The following is an 18119-nucleotide window of genomic DNA, read 5'->3' as shown; positions in this document are numbered from 1 at the left end:
CACTCCTGTTGGTAGAGGAATAACTCTTCCCCTACCCCCCACCACCCCCCGAAGTACTGCTGGAAATTATAGGCCCCACATGAGTGTCTGAGCGCCTCGCCAGCTATGAGTTTTATTCTTTCACCGCCCCCTGCGTGAGATGGGAGTTTTATTATCCCATTTTAGAGAAGGTGAAGCCAACTCATGGGGAACATAGGGACCAGATTTTTAAAGGTATTTAGGTGCCTAATTCCCATTGATTTCCATGGGCATTAGGTGCCTCCATATCTTTAAAAATTTGGCCCTCAGTGTCTTGCCGGAGGTCACACATGAACTCGGTGGCAGAGACAGGACCTGAACCCGGATCTTGCATCCCTCCCCCCTCCAGGTCTGGTGCTGTAATCCCACAGCCCCCTTTCCTCCTTGTTCCTTTGACTCAGAAACAGAGGCCTTCCAGCTATGCTAAGGAAGAGTTTCTGGTAAGTTTCATTGCGTGTGAATGTGCCCCTGGAGGAGAGCCTGATCTCTCTCATGCATTCATGGATCTCTCCCACTGCACCCTGATTTTTCCACCTCTCTCTCTGCACACAGGGCATGGGACGCCCGAGAATGCTTGCTTCATAAACAACCTGACCAGGCCTAACTTCTAGAACAACGAGCGTTTCTAACCTCCGGGGGTGGCTGCACGCCCTCCAGCTGAAATTTGCGCTTGATTCATCCCGGTCGCTCTCTTTGTACCCTGTGTTCCCTTTGTGCTGGGGTGCCGCTGGTGCTTCAGTCATCCCGACAATGCTGCGTTTTGTGTGGCCTCCCGCAAACGAGGGCGGCTGATAGCAAGCCCAGCCCTTTACATTCTCTCTTAAAAAGCAAGCTGTTAGGATATAGATATTCAGGCCTGTCTGTAAAGGCCTATACTCTAAGAATTTTGGTGTATTCTTATCACTTGGCTAGTTATAGAGGTACAAAAGAGAATCAAAATCACTGTCTGCTGGTGTAAGGGCCTTCTCTTACTGTGACAGTTTGAGGCCCTGTTCTTAGGCTAAGGCCTTTGGCTAAGCAACAGAGGCAGCCATAAGTTGGGAAGTGACCGGTCACATCCTCACATTCCAAACTAGTCACATTGAAATAAGGTGCTATTGGGCTGTTACGAATACAATCCTGTCCTGAATACAATCCTGTCCTGATAATGCCTATCACCTCCAGAGAAAGGGAAGTGCCTAGAAAATGTAAAAGGAAACAGCATCCTGTCTGGCAAGAACTCACTTATCAATACTGGCATGTGAAATCCTCACTTCTGTATTGTTTTGTCGTTATAGTTCCCACTTTGCTATTGTTTGTCTGTATAATCTCTGTCTGGTTCTGTGATTGTTCCTGTCTGCTGTATAATTAATTTTGCTGGGTGTAAACTAATTAAGGTGGTGGGATATAATTGGTTACATAATCATGTTACAATATGTTAGGATTGGTTAGTTAAATTTCAGGAAAATGATTGGTTAAGGTATAGCTAAGCAGAACTCAAGTTTTACTATATAATCTGTAGTCAATGAGGAAGTGGGTGGGCGTGGGTGGGAGGGGGTGGCTGTGGGTGGGAGATGGGAACAGGGAACGGGGGTAAGGAAATTGGAATCATGTTTTGCTGAAGGGGGAGATGGGAACAGGGAATGGGAGTGGGGAAACTGGAATCCTGTTTTGCTAAGGGCAGGAATGGGAACAGGGACACAGGTGTAAGGCTCTGTGGTGTCAGAGCTGGGAAGGAGGATACTAAGGAAGGAAACTGGAATCATGCTTGCTGGAAGTTCACCCCAATAAACATCGAATTGTTTGCACCTTTGGACTTCGGGTATTGTTGCTCTCTGTTCATGCGAGAAGGACCAGGGAAGTGAGTGGGTGAAGGAATAAGCCCCCTAACACAAGCGCTGGGTGCATCTCGCGTCTCCCGCCTACCCCTGGCTCTCGCCATCTTCTCCAGCAACAAATGGAAACAGAGTCGTTCCCTTTGGGATACTTAAAACTCTAGGTGGTCACATGGCAGCAGGTGCAATCTCAGGTACTGGTGCTGCCCGAAGGACTTCCCGCTGAGCGAAGATCATCTGGCATGGATTGGGAGAGGAGAGGGAGCTTGAGAGTTAATGTCTTAAAAAAAAAAAAAAAAAAAAAAAGGGGGGGTGGGGGTGGGGAGGGGGTGACTCTTATTTTAAATTAGGGTGCTTGTTAGGGGGCTTATGTTTATTGGGGTGAACTTCCAGCAAGCATGATTCCATTTACCTGGAACGCCCACATATGGAGGAAGGGGATGCCAGAGCCTAAAGGCTAATCTTGTGTTTAGAGCCTGGCACTGGGAGTGGGGAGATCTGGATTCTGTTCCCAGCTGACCGTCCCTTCCCTCTCTGTGTCTTAATGTCCCTGTCTGTAAAATCTATTTTAGGTGCCATGCAGCCTCCATTGCCATAGAATCTGAGCATCTCATGATCTTGAATGGATTTATTCTCTCCAGCGGAGTCTTTGTAAAAGAGAAGCTGTCATTTGACCGCTTGGGATACTTGCATTTCACTGCACTAAGCGACCAGAGTGCACCCAGATTTGTTCCCAGCTGCAGCAGCAGCCGCCTCTCCTAGGGAAGTGCAAAATCAAGAGTCAGTGGATACAAACCCTGGGGCCAGCCCCTGCAAATGCTTCCTGGGTTTGGTGCCAGCCACTGGGAATTTGCCCTACTGACTCATCCCTAGAAGTGTGCACAAGGCAGGGCCCACAGTTTGGACACTGGCGACCTTGCACATGTAACAATTTGCATGGCGTGTGATCCATCTCTCCCTAGCAGTGGGCCCACATAGCGGATAACAGCCTACTTCTGCTACCAGCTCAGGTCTGTGCATTGGTTCTACAGGTGACAAAACCAGCTCTACTCAGGAAACCTGTTTTGCAGAAAGAATATCCTTATAACTGCAGAAAAGCAAGCCCACGCGAGGTCACAAGGCGTGGTCACTCCTGCACGCTATCAGGAAGAACTAGTTCAAGAGGGAATCTGATGCTTAGGGCAGTTAGTCACTTAATAAAGGCAGGGTTTTTAATGCATTTTCCCTGTATTCATAGAATCGTAGAACTGGAAGGGTCTTTGAGAGGTCTTCTAGTTCAGTCCCCTGCACTCATGACAGGACTACGTATTCTACCATCCCTGGCAAGTGTTTGTCTGACCTGCTCTTAAAAATCTCCAATGATGGAGATTCCACAACCTCCCTAGGCAATTTATTCCAGCGCTTAACCACCCTGACAGTTAGGAAGTTTTCCCTAATGTCCAACCTAAACCGCCCTTGCTGCAATTTAAGCCTGTTGCATCTTGTCCTAGCCTCAGAGGTTAAGGAGAACAATTTTTCTCCCTCCTCCTTGTAACAACCTTTTATGTACTTGAAAACTGTTCTCCTGTCCCCTCTGTCTTCTCTTCTCCAGACTAAACAAACCAAATTTTTTCAGTCGTTCCTCATAGCTCATGTTTTCTAGACCTTTAATCATTTTTGTTGCTCTTCTCTGGACTTTCTCCAGTTTGTCCACCTCTTTCCTGAAATGTGGCCCCCAGAACTGGACACAACACTCCAGTTGAGGCCTAATCAGCGCGGAGTAGAGCAGAAGATTTACTTCTCGTGTCTTGCTTACAACGCTCCTGCTCATAGGTGCCGACTCTGTGGGTGGTGGAGCACCCATGGAGAAAAATTAGGGGGTGCTTAGCACCCACCAGCAGCCAAGCTCCCCCCTTCTGCGCCCCCACCAGTGCCTCTCCTCCCCCTGCGGCCCTACTGATCGCTCCTCCCCCTCCCTCCCAGCGCCTCCGGTCTGCCGCAAACAGCTGTTTCACAGCCTGCGAGGGAGGAGCGGGAGGGGGTGGAAAGAGGCGGGGAGGGGGTGGAGCAGGGGCGGGAAGAGGTGGGGGCTTGAAAGGGGTGAAGTGGGGGTGGGGCCTGGGACGGGGGTGGGGTCGAGCACCTCCCCCCCCCCCCCCCCCCGGGTAACGGGGAAGTCAGTGTCTATGCTCCTGCTAATACATCCCAAATGTTTCCTTTTTTGCAACAGTGTTTCGCTGTTTACTCATATGTAGCTTGCGATCCACTCTGACCTTTCTGCCGCGCTCCTTCCTAGGCAGTCACATTGCAGTGAACGATCCCACTTTGGCAGCGAGATGCGCTCGGTCTCTGATTCCGAGAGTGAAAACCCAGCAAGCGTCTCTCCTGGAGGGGTCAGATTTCTATCCTGAAATCCGTGCCTAGGTAGGGTATTGGTGCTGCACGTCCACAGCTGACAGCGCAATGGAGGGGGCACTTCGCAGCTTCCTGCGGGCATCACACCTTTGAAATCAAAGAGCCCTGGGCCTCCCTGCCCCCTCTCCTTGCCAAGGCTGTCATTAGGCAGGCTGTCAATCACTCGCCATTGTTCTGTGCTCCCCTGGCTGCGGCTAACAAAGAAGTTCTTATTATTAGATTATTATCCACAGCCACTGTTACATGGCTCTGTGAACACACAAAGGACTTGCAAGGGTGGGGGAAAAAATTGATGACGTGGAAGGGGGTGAGAATTCCCTCCCCCTTTGGGCTGTGTTTGGGCAGTAGGTGTGGTTGCTTTGTTTCATACTGGTAGTGCAGGCCTCTGAGGCGGAGCATTGTTACTGCCCGCCCCCATTCCTCCTCCCCACCCCGCCCCGAATGTTACCTGCCCTACAGCAGTGTCCACGTAAGGCAAGGCTGTGATTTCTCTGCAAGAGAACAGGAAATACCTTGGGAAAGGGGGAATCGCCACCTGCTTTGAAACAGGTAAGCAGCCAGGAAGTCCTCTCTAGAATGCGCTTATTGGAAGGCAGCTGGTGTGAGAGGGGGAGATAAAAATGCAGGTGTGCAGGGTTAGCAGATAGCCGTGGCTTGAAGTGCTGTTACTCTAGAGATGCAGCCACATAAAAAGCATCTTGCTGTGGGCTTTTGAGGCCTGGATTTCTCAGGTCTGTTGAAAAGGAAGGCCGAAAGGGACCCGGTCGGATACTGAAACAAAGCTCCTTATCTTGCCAACACCGTCTTTTTAAAAGGAAAAGACATTTTAAAATGCTAATGTTCTCCTTCCTGTTTATGTGGAGAGGTACAGAAAGCAAATTCATCACTTCCACATTCCTTTGGGTGGTCAGTTTCTAATTAATTTCATTTGTAATTTCACATGCTTTAGCTGCAATATTTGGGTTGCAAAGGCAGCTAGGGAAGGCTTGTGTTTAAAACAACCCCTTTCTCTTTTCTCCCCCCTCCTTTTTAAATTTTAAATAGATTCAGAATACAATCATAGAACCAAAGGGTTAGAAGGGACCGCAAGGGTCATCCAGTCTAACCCCCTGCCAAGATGCAGGATTTGTTGTCTAAACCATCCAAGACAGATGGTTTCAACCTTGTGTTCACGCAACTTATATGTATAGCTGACCTGCCCAAAATGTACGTATCGCAGGCCCGCTCGTTCCATGGTGTTTGGTTGATAACTAATAGATCTGGAGCATGCAGTTAACCCAGCTCTCTCCCGTGCTTTTCACAAACTTTCTGGAGTCCTGCCTGTGAGGTTTGACTTTATTTGATGAAACGGTTGCTCAGACTTGTTCCCTGTGAATTGGTGACATAGCCAGTAGGAAATGTTTGTAGTCAAACAACAGGAATGCGGAACAAACCGAACCAGGTTGGGTGAGTGGAGAAAGCGACCAGCTAGCTTCCCCTTGGGAGGCCAGATCTTACCAAAGAGCTCAGGGCCGGATTTCCAGGTGCTCAGCACCCACAACTGGGGGCTGGATCTTCGAGCATGCCCAGCACCTAATGTGCACCCAGCGCCCTGGGCTCTTCAGAAAATCTAGCCCCTTGTTGTGGTGCGTAAATGGAAGCTGAGTTCTGTTGTCAGATTTATAGCAGCTGCCCCTCTGAATTTTAACCAGACTACGTCTACACTCGAATCTTCAAAGCGCTCCCGCGGCAGCGCTTTGAAGTGCGAGTGTCGTCGCGCGCGAGCGCTGGGAGAGAGCGCTCCTGGTAATCCACCTCCACGAGGGGAATAGCGCCGAGTGCTCAGACTTGCTGGGCTCGGGGGGGTGATTTTTGTCACACCCCATAGCCAGCAAGTTGGAGCGCTGTAAAATGTAAGTGTAGACAAGCCTTCAGTTGTAAGCTCCCTTAGAACAGACTTTCTCGCAATGGGATCTGTGAGGCCTGGTGGCAATTGGCTGCGACGCCCCTTTGCTGTTCATGCAGAGAGAAGGGCGCAGGGACGTACACACGGTATAAATGTGGGACCTATTGGTGAGATGGTTCCACTTCAGCTGTTCAACAGAACGCTCTCTCCCTTGGAAGATCTGTGTCTGTTACCAAAGCTGACCAGTGGATTTAGCTGCATGGCCGCCACTGACAAGGATGTGGGCTGCATGACTCAGATCCCCTTGTCATCTTTGAGATGTTGAACTGTCCTTATCTTGGTGCTGCCATGTTAAGCCCTAAACCTGAGCCAGTGTGAGTCTGTCTACCTGGGCTAGGAGGGTAGACATGCCCTTAGGGCCATTTTCTGATCTCCTTTCTCATGCTGAATAGCCCCATCCTCCCCGAATAGTTCACCTGAAATCAAGGGGGCTGCTTTCGGAGCAAGGTACGATTCTGTCTATCAGAGTCTGGCCCTTTAGTTCCCTTTCAGTTTTATCAGCCTTCCCCTCAAACTGGGTCTCAATCTTCTAATGCGCCAAAGACCCAAGTGCAATGCAACAAATGAGATTTTGCACCTGTGTAGGCTCAAGGATGCTTTCGTCTTTCCCTTCTGCCTCTTTCTGAGCCTGCTCGAGAATCCGCAACCTCACACTGGAGAGTGACATTGACCAGGTCGCCATCACCCAACTTTCATTCTATCTTCAAGGTGTATTCGTCTGTCCTGGGTACAAAAGGGGAAAGTGCCACTCTGAGGGCCATGCTGTGTAGCTAAACAAGGAAGCTAGAGTTCAAGGCTGCTGGCTCGCGGCCTCCCCCACCTGCTTCATTAAAAGGTGGATCTTAAAGCCAGGCCAGGGGGGAAATCTCCCCCCAAACTGCTCAGCTTGCTAAACACCAAAGGAACAGAGTAAGAGCCGCATTGCGCTGTTCATGCAAAGAGAAGGGAGAGGGGCACACGGACATGCACACGGTATAAATATGGGACCTATTTGGGAGATGGTTTCCACTTCAAAAATACAACGGGACATCCTCTCCCTTGAAACACCCTTTTCCCCTTGCAGCTGCCGATGCTGTCTGGGTTTGTGTGAACACAATGAGCAAACAGCCGGCAGCAGGTGTGTCTTCAGGGAGCACGCTGATGGCTCGCTTTTTGCAAATGTCCACTGGTATGGGGGGGATGGGTTTGAAAGCCATCAGCATGTTCAGTGAAGAGCAGGTCACAGCTGCCCCTTCGCTGACGGAGCCGCTGGACCAGCATTGCTCTGTGGCTCGCAGCTGGATTGGGTTACTGCACTTGACACTTCAGGAGTCTGAGGACACCAAATCCAGCCTCTGTCTGAGATCGATCCGTGGCTGCCGCCACTCCAGCTATCTGGTGCTATCTGTCCATCACCTGGGCTCCTTGTCCCTTTGTAGGTAGCCCTCTCGATCAAACCCCGTCTTTTTTTACTCAGCCTCCTCCCTGGGAGCTGTCCTCCATTCCCGCACTTAAAGGGACAAACCAGCATGCCCTCGTTACCCTGGGGATTTGCCTAGGTTATGGCCAGCAGCGACCAGCCTCCACTATAGCTGCACCAATGCAAACCCCTGCTCTAGTCAGAGTAGAGCCCTAGTTTAGTCCCATTTCAAGCAGGGGAAATCTGCACTGGTATATGTAGCAGCTTTGCTTGCCTGCACCAGCTCTGACACAGGTGCTGCCTAAAGCCTGGTCTAAGCAGCAAAAAAAAAAAACACACACTCTTCTAGCTAATACAGCTCTGCCATCGAAACCCCAGTGTAGACACGGCTCTGCCGACAAAAGAGCGCGTCTGTCGGTTTAGCTAATGTCGTCTGGGAAGGTAATGTGCCTACACGACAGAAAAACTCCTCCTGTTGGCACACGCTGCGTCTAAACTAGGGGCTCTGCCAACACGGGCTCTATAATGTAGACGTGGCTTTAGCCTGGCCTCCCTACGTACTGGCCTTTACGCAGCACTGTCCTAGCGCTAGCTCCATGTGTTGAAATTCATGATCTTGGGTAGTAACTCTATCCACAGCTTTCCAGGCCCAAAGGGCCTTGTAAGAGCCCCACAGCCGTGCTGGAAAAGGGTAGCTGGACGGTTCTGTGTTCTTTCTCATGCTAGTTACCCACTGAAAGCTGTTGCTCTAGGACAGAGGTGGGCAAACTGTGGCCCACGGGCCACATCCGGCCTGCGGGACCGTCGTGCCCAGCTCCTGAGCTCCCGGCCGGGGAGGCTTGCCCCCGGCCCCTCCCCTGCTGTCCCCCCTCCCCTGCGGCCTCCGCTCGCTGCTCCTGCCGGGGACAACAGCGGCGTGGCTGGCTCCGGCATGGTAAGGGGGTGGGGGTGTTGGACAGGCGGTCCCAGGGGGCAGTCAGGGGACAGGGAATGGGGGAGGTTGAATGGGGTTTAGGTCCTGAGGGGGGGTTAAGGGCAGGGGGTCCTGGGAGGGTGCGGTCAGAGAACAAGGAGCAGGGGGGGTTGGATGAGTCGGGGGTTTGGGGAGGGGGAGCGGTCGGGGGGGAACAAAGGAGTGTGGATGGGGTTGGGACAGGGAGCAGGGGGGGTTATATAGGGGGTGGGGTCCCGGGGGCAGTTAGGAGTGGGGGTCTCAGGAGGGGACAGTCGGGGGACAAGGAGCTGGGGGGTTGGATGGGTCAGGGATTCTGAGGGGGGCAGTCAGGGGGCAGGGGCCAGGCTGTTTGGGGAGGCACAGCCTTCCCTACCCGGCCCTCCATACAGTTTTGCAACCCCAATGTGGCCCTTGGGCCAAAAAGTTTGCCCACCCCTGCTCTAGGAGCTGTAAAGATAGCATGCTGGATTTCCTCGTTTTTAAGTGAAAGAGGCAGTGGGAAGGAGTGGGAGGAAGAGGATGATTGCATCAGGAGGACACCAGTGTATTAACGGCTGCTGTGTCTTCATTCCTTTGGGGCTGGAATGCATGTCGGCCTCGTTCAGAAAGTCTGGGCCGAGCTGTGAAGATCTGGTGCAGCTGTAAACCAGGAGAGAACAAGTGCAAAGATTTCATGCCACTCTGAGGACACTGAATCCATTACTGTGCCGTCTTGAGGCCGGATACGGCTGTTGAATCCTTGTGGTCTGACAGTGTTGGCTTGTATGCCGTGCTCGTCTGTCACTGAGTCACAGGTGCTGGAAAGCACGACAGCGTTGTAGACGCTGCTTTACAGTGTTACGTAGTTAGGCGGAAATGCTCTTAGCGAGGCGTCTTGTTCTCGTCAGAGCTGGGATCTAGCTCCTGAGTTCCCAATCCCGCTGTGCCACTGACTTCCTGGGGGACCTTGGGCAAGTCTCTTAGGCCTTCCGTGATGGGAGGAAAGGGGAGAAGAAAAGGAAAAGGGGAAACACACATACATGCACACGTGCTCACGCAAGTCTGGTTTTGTTGAGAAACCGAAAAACTTCCATGAAAAATTTCCAAGGAGATTCATGTATGTATAATACAGAGCATTTTCCAAACAGCTCTAGTTAGCTGAAACCACCGGCTTCTAAGCCAGGGTTTCTCTTCTGCTGTATGCTTTCTCTGTATGCTCTGCAGCTATTCTGCTTGCCCAGGGCTGTCTCTAACCACAGGGGGAGGCAATATTCTCACTCAAGCTTGGTCTACACCAGGGGATCTCAACCCTTTTTCTTTCCAAGGACCCCCCCCAACATACTATAAAAACTCCAGGGCTCAGTGGGGGGGGGGTTGGGGCTCCTGGCTTCAGCCACCGAGTGTGTGGGGTGGGGGGGCCCATGGGGCTTTAGCCCTGCAGGGCTCAGGGCTTCAGCCACCGGGCAAAAGGCTGGGGCTTCAGCCATGATGTGATGGGGGCTCAAGGCAGTTGGAGAGCTCGGAGCTTCAGCCCCACAGGGGCATCAGGGCTCAGGACTTTAGACCCAGGGGGAGCCCCACAGCTCCCTGCAGTTCCGCTCCCGGCTTCAGCCCCACAGGAGCCACTGGGGCTCAGGGCTTTAGACTAGGGGGGAGTGCCAGGGCTCGGGACTTCAGCCCCTTGGGAGGCGCCGGGGCTCGGGGCTCCCCATGGCTCTGCTCCTGGCTTCAGCTCCTGGAGGCACCAGGGCTCGGGGCTCCACACTTCAGGCACAGGGCCCCGCTGCCCCCTGAAACCAGCTTGCGGAGCCCTGGTTGAGAACTGCTGGTCTCCACTACGTCGCTGAAGGGTGTGAAAAATCCACACACCTGAGCGATGTCGTTAGACCGACCTAACCTCTGGCGCAGACAGCGCTACGTCAACAGGAGAGCGTTTCTCGGGGACACACTCACCGCCTCTCGCCGAGGTGGAGTTTATTAAACAGACAGGAGAGCTCTCTCCCGTCGGCTTAGAGCGCCTTCACCGGACGCCCTACCAATGTGAATTTGTAGTGCAGACCTGCCATCGGTCGCTCGCTATGTCCACACCTCCGCTCTTCTGCCCTGGGGTTGGCTCATCAACTCCATGCAAACAGCACTGGCTTCCCATTCGTTTCTGGGTTCAAGTCAAGATGGCCTTTTAAAAAAAAAAAAAAAAGAAAGGCCTCTATGAACCATCCTCCACCTCTTTACCCTCACGTTCTCAGCGCTTTCATCGCAAGAGCTTTCTCCACTGCATCTCCTGCCATCTCTGCCTCCAGCGAGGCTCCAAATCATTTCATTCCCCTGCTACGCTCCACATCTTTTGACACCCTCTCTCTCCTCTTTGTGACTGTGTAACTGTATAAAGTGTTTAGTGGTACAGTTTGCACGGAAGATACTATATAAAATGCAGCTGCATATTGTGTCTGAATGTTCAGTCTCTCTCACACACACACACACACTATTAACCTCTAGTGCCCATACACAGTCATTCCCCAGATGCACCGTGAGCCAGGAAAGTTTCTACAGATGGAGAAACTGAGGCATCTCAGAAAAGCGGGAGGGGGCAGGGAACGAAATTTTCATTTTTGTTTGAAAAGCAAACCGAAAATTTCAACCAAAACGTAAATTTTTTCCCCCCTTTTTGGTCAAAAAATGTTTTGGATGAAAAACTTTCTCAGGTCGCTGGGTTTGTGGCCGGAGACTGGAGTCTCGCTTCTGCCGAATGAATCCCACTGCCGGTGCCCATAATCATCACCATCCCTACCCCACAAGGGCCGAGTTTAATTCCCTGGTATCTGAGAAGCTCTTTGAAGATCCTTGGCTGGCAGGTGCCAGGGAAACATTAATGATTACTTGGCTGTTGCACTAGGTTTTAATGCTGTTGTCCGCCTCTGTGCTAGTGGCTGGTTTTATATGTCGTTTCTAAAGCCAGACGAGATCTCTGTGATCATAGCCTTACTGTTGAACTCGGGCCAGAGAGCTTAATTCCTGTTTGAACTAGGAAAACATCCATCCTTGATTTAAAATGTTTTAAAAGCTTTGCCGTCATTGTGTTTGCTTTCAGTGCCGTTGCGTGTGTTTGTCTCTGTGAAAAGTCCTTGTTTAATACCACCTGCTGCTGTGAACAACCGAAACAAGGGAGGGGCTGGGAATGGGACGCTTTGCAATGAAGGAAACTTGCTGATGGCAAAGCTGAGGCAGCCGTGGGAGTGGAGACTCGAGAGCTGGCTTTGAAGTGAAACACCCCTTTGGGCAGGTCTCGGCAAGGCCAGGAGCCCGGCCAAACCAGCATCTCTTGCTACCTTTTCCACATAGGCATTAGATCGCCTTCCTGCCCGACGGCGGGGGTACGTGGCCTTGCAGCCTTGGTGAATAAAGCCCTGGTGCCCCGATGCTGGGTTGCTAGTCAGGGTCGGGTGTTGGTATCGCTCATGAGGAGAGCTGACCCAATGGCACGACGAAGGATTCCTGGATGTTCTCTTACATCCCAGGGCTGATTTCTTTATGATTCGTCGGGAGTTCGATTTTCATGTCTCTGTCTTGGGGGTTTGTACTGCTGCCCAGCACCGCAGTATCTGAGCACCTCTTATGTAAATTCAATAGTAATAGTGGACTGGGTAATCTCTGGCACTTCTCCCTTTTCAGGGTGCAAACTGCTTGGAGTAGGGGGCTGGTTGTTTTGGTTTTTTTGTTTTTTGGTGGGTTTGGGTTTGGTTTTTAAAAGATTTTATTAATTTCCTTTTTTTTTTTAAGAAGTCAGTGATTTATCTGAAGTTTCTTGCTTGTTCCACGTTTGTTAATATATGCACTGGTGGTGGAGCTGTGGTGCTCCAATCAAATTGCAGAAACAGTACTGGGCGTGTCTACAGTAAGTCAGTTGGGATTGCGGCATGTAGGGTCATACCCAGCTAGCTTTAATCTTCCTGGCTCGATTAACAAGAGCATTAGCACTGACTTCAGCGCACATACCCAGGGTCCCAGCTGAGCTTGTTCAGCCCGTGCTGTCATGGCTTCCCTGCTGTTGGTATTCATGCTAGCTAGATCGACACGTGCTACAATCCTCTTTCCAGTTGTGGTGTAGACATACCCTAAGACAACCAATTGGATACTGAAAACAGTCTTCAAAGAAAACAGTTCTACCCATTTGTGGGCTGTAAACTATTTGGCACAGCTGTTCCCTGGTTGCCGTGACTGCTGTCTGCCTCGCATGTTACCAGCCTCCATGGGGAGCCCCCTTTGGTCACCATTCCCCTCAGTCAGACCTGTGTGTTTCCCAAGCCCACTCACGTGGCTGGCTCTGGAGGCACAGGCTGAGAATCGCTGCTCTGAGCCATTAGCAGGATCCCAAATGCAGCTGTCGGGACCCACCGTGCACCTCCGTGTGCTGGAGCTTTTTCCGATTCTGGGAAAATGGGGAAATACGACCAACCCATCAAGTAACATGGTGTTCCTCTGTTTGCATTTGCAGATAGCAGCAAGTTGCTGGGAAACCAGCCCCCAGTCTACGGGACGCTCCTGCAGGGCCCTGGTAAATCCTGCATGGTACGTAGGAGGATTTTGGGTGGGGAAATGCAAGGAAATTTTCAGAACGGATCATGAAAATATCTGTCAATGGTTATTTGCAACGTCAAAAATGAGGGGGTATTTGCAAGCGGATGGCCAGCGATGGGTTCTCTGTAGGGCTAGGGGTAAAGCTCCTCGAGGGAGCTGGTTTCAGGCATGGAGGCGTTAATATTTTCCGCTGCGTTGTGCCACGCAGGGTGTTCAGTAAAGGACTGTGTGTGACGTTTCGACATAGGCGTTGTGAAGGGAGACAAGGTGGGCGGTTCTGCTGGTGTCTCTCTCTCGGGCCACTCTGCCGGCACTGCATCATCAACGCGATCGACCTGATTTATCCAACCTCTTCCCGCCGCGCCCTGTGGAACGGTGCCATCGGGGCACGTGGTCAGCCACGCTCCACTGGTGTCTTGGGTCCTCACCAGCGACACCTGAACAGCTGTTAGCTGAGCGGACGTGAGGCCTGATCTCGTGCCCATTGACGTCCATGGCAAGCCTCCCCTTCCCTTCAGTGGATACTGGATCTGGCCAATGGTTTCCAAAACTTGGGTCTGGGATATCTTTGTTTCCCACCAAAGCAGCTTTGCTCTGGTTAACCCTGTTTTCAATCCACCAGTGCCAGGAAGTTTAGTGACTTAAGGCTTTTATCAGGAGGGGCTGTATACTTGGCATTCCTTTTTTTTTTATGATGATGATGACGGTTTTTTAAGTGAAACAATATCCCACTAATGATGGCGTGAGCACACCTCTGAGCCGCACACGGCACCAGCCTCCATCGCCCACTTGTTGAATTTTCAGACCATTACCTATGTGGTTTGTCCTAGGCTGCCCCTCAGGCTCAGAAGCTGCTCCCCATAAACATCGGCTAAGTGACCTCCTCCTCCCAGGCCACCGGTAAATCTCTCCTTTGCCGTGATGCCTGTGCAAAAGCCGTCAGTCAGGCAGCTGGTGTGCAGAGCCCACTGTCTGTCATGCTGACCAATATTGTATCGTTCTTTCCTTTTACTCCCCTGTTGGTTGAGCTGTATCTAGCTATTGTCTCTTGTCTTCTACTCAAACTGTCAGCCCTTTGGAGTAGGGGCAGTCTGTTTGCTCTGTGTTGGTGCGGTGCCCAGCACAGTGGGGTTCTGGTCCATGACTGGGGTTTCTACATGCTATGGGGGAAGACAATCAGAAAATAATTAATATATTTCTATTTTAAAGTCCACTGGCCTAGTGTCTCTCGTCTCTACCCTGCGATTGCTAAAGCAATTGACCTCTCTCCTATAGAGATATAATTGGAGCAAAAGGTAGGAAGGAAGATTTGATGGTGGATCTCCATCACTTCGAATCTTTAAATAAAAAGTGGACTCTTGCTAAAAGATCTGCTCTAGATCAGCTGGTTATGGGCTGATGCAGGAATCACTGGCTGAAGTTTTCTGGCCTGGGTTGCACTGGAGGTCAGGCTAGAGCAGTGGTTCGCAACCTATTTACCATTGTGGGCCACATCCAAGACGACCTGTATGGCCCTGAGGACGTCACATGGGCCACAGCTGTGTGCTGATTGGGCCACGGGTTGAGAGCCACTGGGCTAGAGGATCAGAATGGTCCTTCTGGCCTTGGAACCTGTGCAAATCCCCCATCGCAGGGTAAGTGGGTAGAATTGAGAGTACATTGGATGTGAGTTTTTTCCCATAAACTCTAAGCAGCAAGACCCGGGGATCAACGTTACCCATGTCAAATGAGGCCGTTGTGTGGACTTGGCCTGGGTGGCGGGGCCCATTAGCAACTCCATTAGGTGGCTCTTGGAAGCCAGTGGGATCTTGGAGTCAGACGCGCCTGGACTGGCAGGTTCTAAGGTCGGCCGCTGCCCGTCACTGCTGTCACCGCCTCTTGCTCTCTACCCTGGAGAGCAGTGACTTGGTCTGGACTGAGCTCTGACCTCTCCTGCCTCTGCTCTCTTCCCAGGAGGCTAGCGGCTACCAAAGCAGAACATGGCGGATAATCCTTTGCTACGTGTTCTCCGTGCTGACGGCAGGAATCCTGTTGATCGTCTTCCGCTGGAAACCAAGCCTGGAGGTCCGAGCAAAGTGCAGGCCGTGTCGTCTGCGGCAAGCCGACTGGCTCATAGTCACCGTGAGTAACTGTGGAGAGGGAGGGAGGATCTGGTGGTGAAGACGCTGGACTGGGAGTCGAGAGACCTGGGTTCAATTCCTGGCTCTGGAACAGACTCCCTGCGTGATCATCTGTAATTTGGCGCCTTTCCGCCCACCCTCTGCCTTGCCTAATTCAGTTTCTAAATTCTTCAGGGGAGAGGCTCTCATCCAGGGCCTAGTGTGGTAGGGTCCTGATCTCTGTGGGAGCTGCAAGTGCCGCTGTGAGACATGTTATCAGCCAGTAACCAGAGACTGTGCAAAGCGTAGAAACAGAGCTCCCACAGCATGAAAAGTTAGGGGGGAAACTGAGGCACAGAGTGACTGAGTGACTTGCCCAAGGTCACACAGAGATTACGTGGCAGAGCAGTGACTTGAGCCCTGGACTTATTGTTCCCCTGCAAGCACCCTAAACCCGAGGCCAGCCTTCCTCAAGCACTTGTTTTGAAATTATATGTTCCAGGACCGGTTCGGGCAGTGCTTCGTTACCCAGGTGCAAACTGAACAGCTCGGCGAGGGCAGGTAAGTGGGACTTGTGGATTCACTCCTTCCTGAGTGTTTGAGTCAGTGCTCAAATGATCCCATTGTGATTTTGCCAAGAGAGTGAATGATCCCTCAGGGGCTTGCTGTGTGTTCCACTGTGGACTGAAACACAATGAAATGGATGTGAATGGAGGTGTGCAAAACTGAACCCCTTGCAGCTATGCAGCTTTTGTTCCATTTCATGCACCCAGAGCACTGATTTGCATTTGGGGTATGAACAAACCCACCATCCCACTGAAACGCAATTAAATCCACTGAATATACGATTGATTATTACTCCGATACCTGTGGAGTCCAAAAGTCACCATCTCTTTGAAAGCCAATCAGCTCTGAAAAATTGGATTGTTTTATTTTGTTGTCATAGCAAGCACCCAGTCACGGACCAGAACTCCATTGTGCAAGGCGCTGTACAAAAATAGCTTCAGATATTATAGCAGCCCCTGAATCCATCTGACAAGTGGTGTTTTACAATCACATTTTCCTGCTTTTTTTCTTCTCTCTCCCTTGTTGCTGTGTGACAGACCCAAACAAACAAAAGAAATGGGTAACACTTTGTGCAAACAAACTGGTAAAATAGTGTTTTCCCCCCTCTGATCTTTCAGTTCTAGTGATCTTGGGTGTAATAAATAACAATGGTAGGTTTTAAAAAACAAAACAAAACCCTTTCAGACAGAAGTGTGATTAAGTTGATGGTTCCACTTTAATCACTAGATTACCTGGGTGACATAATGGTGGATCCTGCAGGGCTAACAGGAGTGAAAAGCACCAGAATCTGTTTCTAGTTACTGAAGCAGGCAGATGTGATCCTGAATATGCACAGGGCGCAGATTGGCTGCATGAGACGCTGCCATTTCTACATAGTCATTTTTCAGAGAAGAACCACGCTTTACACCTGCATAGGGTTCTGCATCCCCAGAGCACTTTATAACAGCTAGTGAGGTCTCACCTGGGCAGGAATTGCTCTGGCCGGCAACCTTTCAGAAGTGGTGTGCCAGTCTTCATTTATTCACTCTAATTTAAGGTTTTGCGTGCCAGTGACACATTTTAACCTTTTTAGAAGGTCTCTTTCTAGAAGTCTATAATATATAACTAAACTATTGTTGTATGTAAAGTAAATAGGGTTTTTAAAATGTTTAAGAAGCTTCATTTAAAATTAAATTAAAATGCAGAGCCCCCCGGACCGGTGGCCGGGACCCGGGCAGTGTGAGTGCCACTGAAAATCAGCTCGCATGCCGCCTTCGGCACGCGGGCCATAGGTTGCCTACCCCGGCTACAGATCATGGATAACTGGAAAAGACCTTGGTTTTATTTTAGATTACAACTGTTGTTCAACTGTTTATTTCTTAGTGGAGTCAGAGCCAGATTAACTCCCCATCTCATGGATTGCCTGCATGCATCGCTGGTATAAGAGGCACTGCAAGATGGGCTTGCGTGTAGTTGCAATTCGAAAGGCTCCTGGAGTTCGCCAGGGTTCCCAAAGCCCTTGCATACTGAAGCTCTGTGCTCAGAGTAGCACCTAGAGATGGGGCCTTTATTCAGGAGCAGGGCTTTTTGACATTGCGCTCTTCTTCCCGAGAAGCCTCGAGCATCATCCTGGGGCCAGAGCCGACGATGGGAGAACCAGTGTTGCCATTGGAGTGTTGGACGAAGATGACAGCAGAGACACCGTCCGGCTTCAAAGGAAGGAGGAGGTAACATCCTTCCTTCTGCTTCCTGTTGGGTCTTGCCCTTGGGGCCATCAGAACCTCGTCCTAGAGGGGGCTGAGCCGTGCTGGGAGCTGGGGGCTCTCCATCACGTGTTTCTCTCTGTGTTTAGAAAAACGTCGTGCGCTACTATCTCTTTGAAGGGTCGCGCTACGTCTGGATTGAAAGACGGCAGGCGTACTGCAAGGTCAGGTATGGCAGCCATCCTCTCAGCTGGAAGAACTTTCCCCTTCCGTGCTCTACTGAATGTTCTTCTGCACTCTTCTTGCCTGTGACCCTCAGTAACTTTATTTGCACAATAGTAGTATCCGAGACCCCAGCAGAGATCGGGGCCCATTGTGCTGGTGCTGTAGAGACACCCCAGGTCTGTCTTCGCTGCGGAGTTAACTCAGGTGAGCACCCCAGGTTGGCCTCGCTTGGGTGTGAGCAGCCAGATGGCAAAGCCCTGCCCGTCCTCACAGGTGTCACGCTCATGCACGTTTTACTGGGGGCACATTGTGGCCATGGTGCTTTTAGCTATAGTGAGCTGAGCCTCTCTACAGTCCTTTCCCAATGAATTGTGAGAGAACTTGTCTGTCCTTGTGGGCGCCCGGGGAATGGTGGGAAGGTACTGGAGGACTGTCAGCGATCGAGGGATGCGGCCGACGTTGTCACT

The 18119-nt window shown here is 51.1% G+C and overlaps 1 protein-coding gene across 2 annotated transcripts in view; it reads left to right on the top strand.

The window, feature by feature from the left end:
- Positions 1–18119, top strand: part of ATP13A2 (ATPase cation transporting 13A2) — a 71125-nt gene that overhangs the window by 10119 nt on the left and 42887 nt on the right. For both annotated transcript variants that reach the window (XM_037881012.2, XM_037881014.2), the window contains exons 2-6: positions 12997–13070; positions 15033–15200; positions 15681–15739; positions 17340–17451; positions 17577–17656. In XM_037881012.2, the coding sequence (XP_037736940.1) occupies positions 12997–13070; positions 15033–15200; positions 15681–15739; positions 17340–17451; positions 17577–17656 (493 nt within the window). The remainder of the gene's footprint in view (positions 1–12996; positions 13071–15032; positions 15201–15680; positions 15740–17339; positions 17452–17576; positions 17657–18119) is intronic.

This window comes from Chelonia mydas, chromosome 18 (genome assembly GCF_015237465.2).
Source record: "Chelonia mydas isolate rCheMyd1 chromosome 18, rCheMyd1.pri.v2, whole genome shotgun sequence".
In the NCBI taxonomy this organism is placed as follows: domain Eukaryota; kingdom Metazoa; phylum Chordata; order Testudines; family Cheloniidae; genus Chelonia; species Chelonia mydas.
This window is presented reverse-complemented; position numbering and strand designations above follow the sequence as displayed.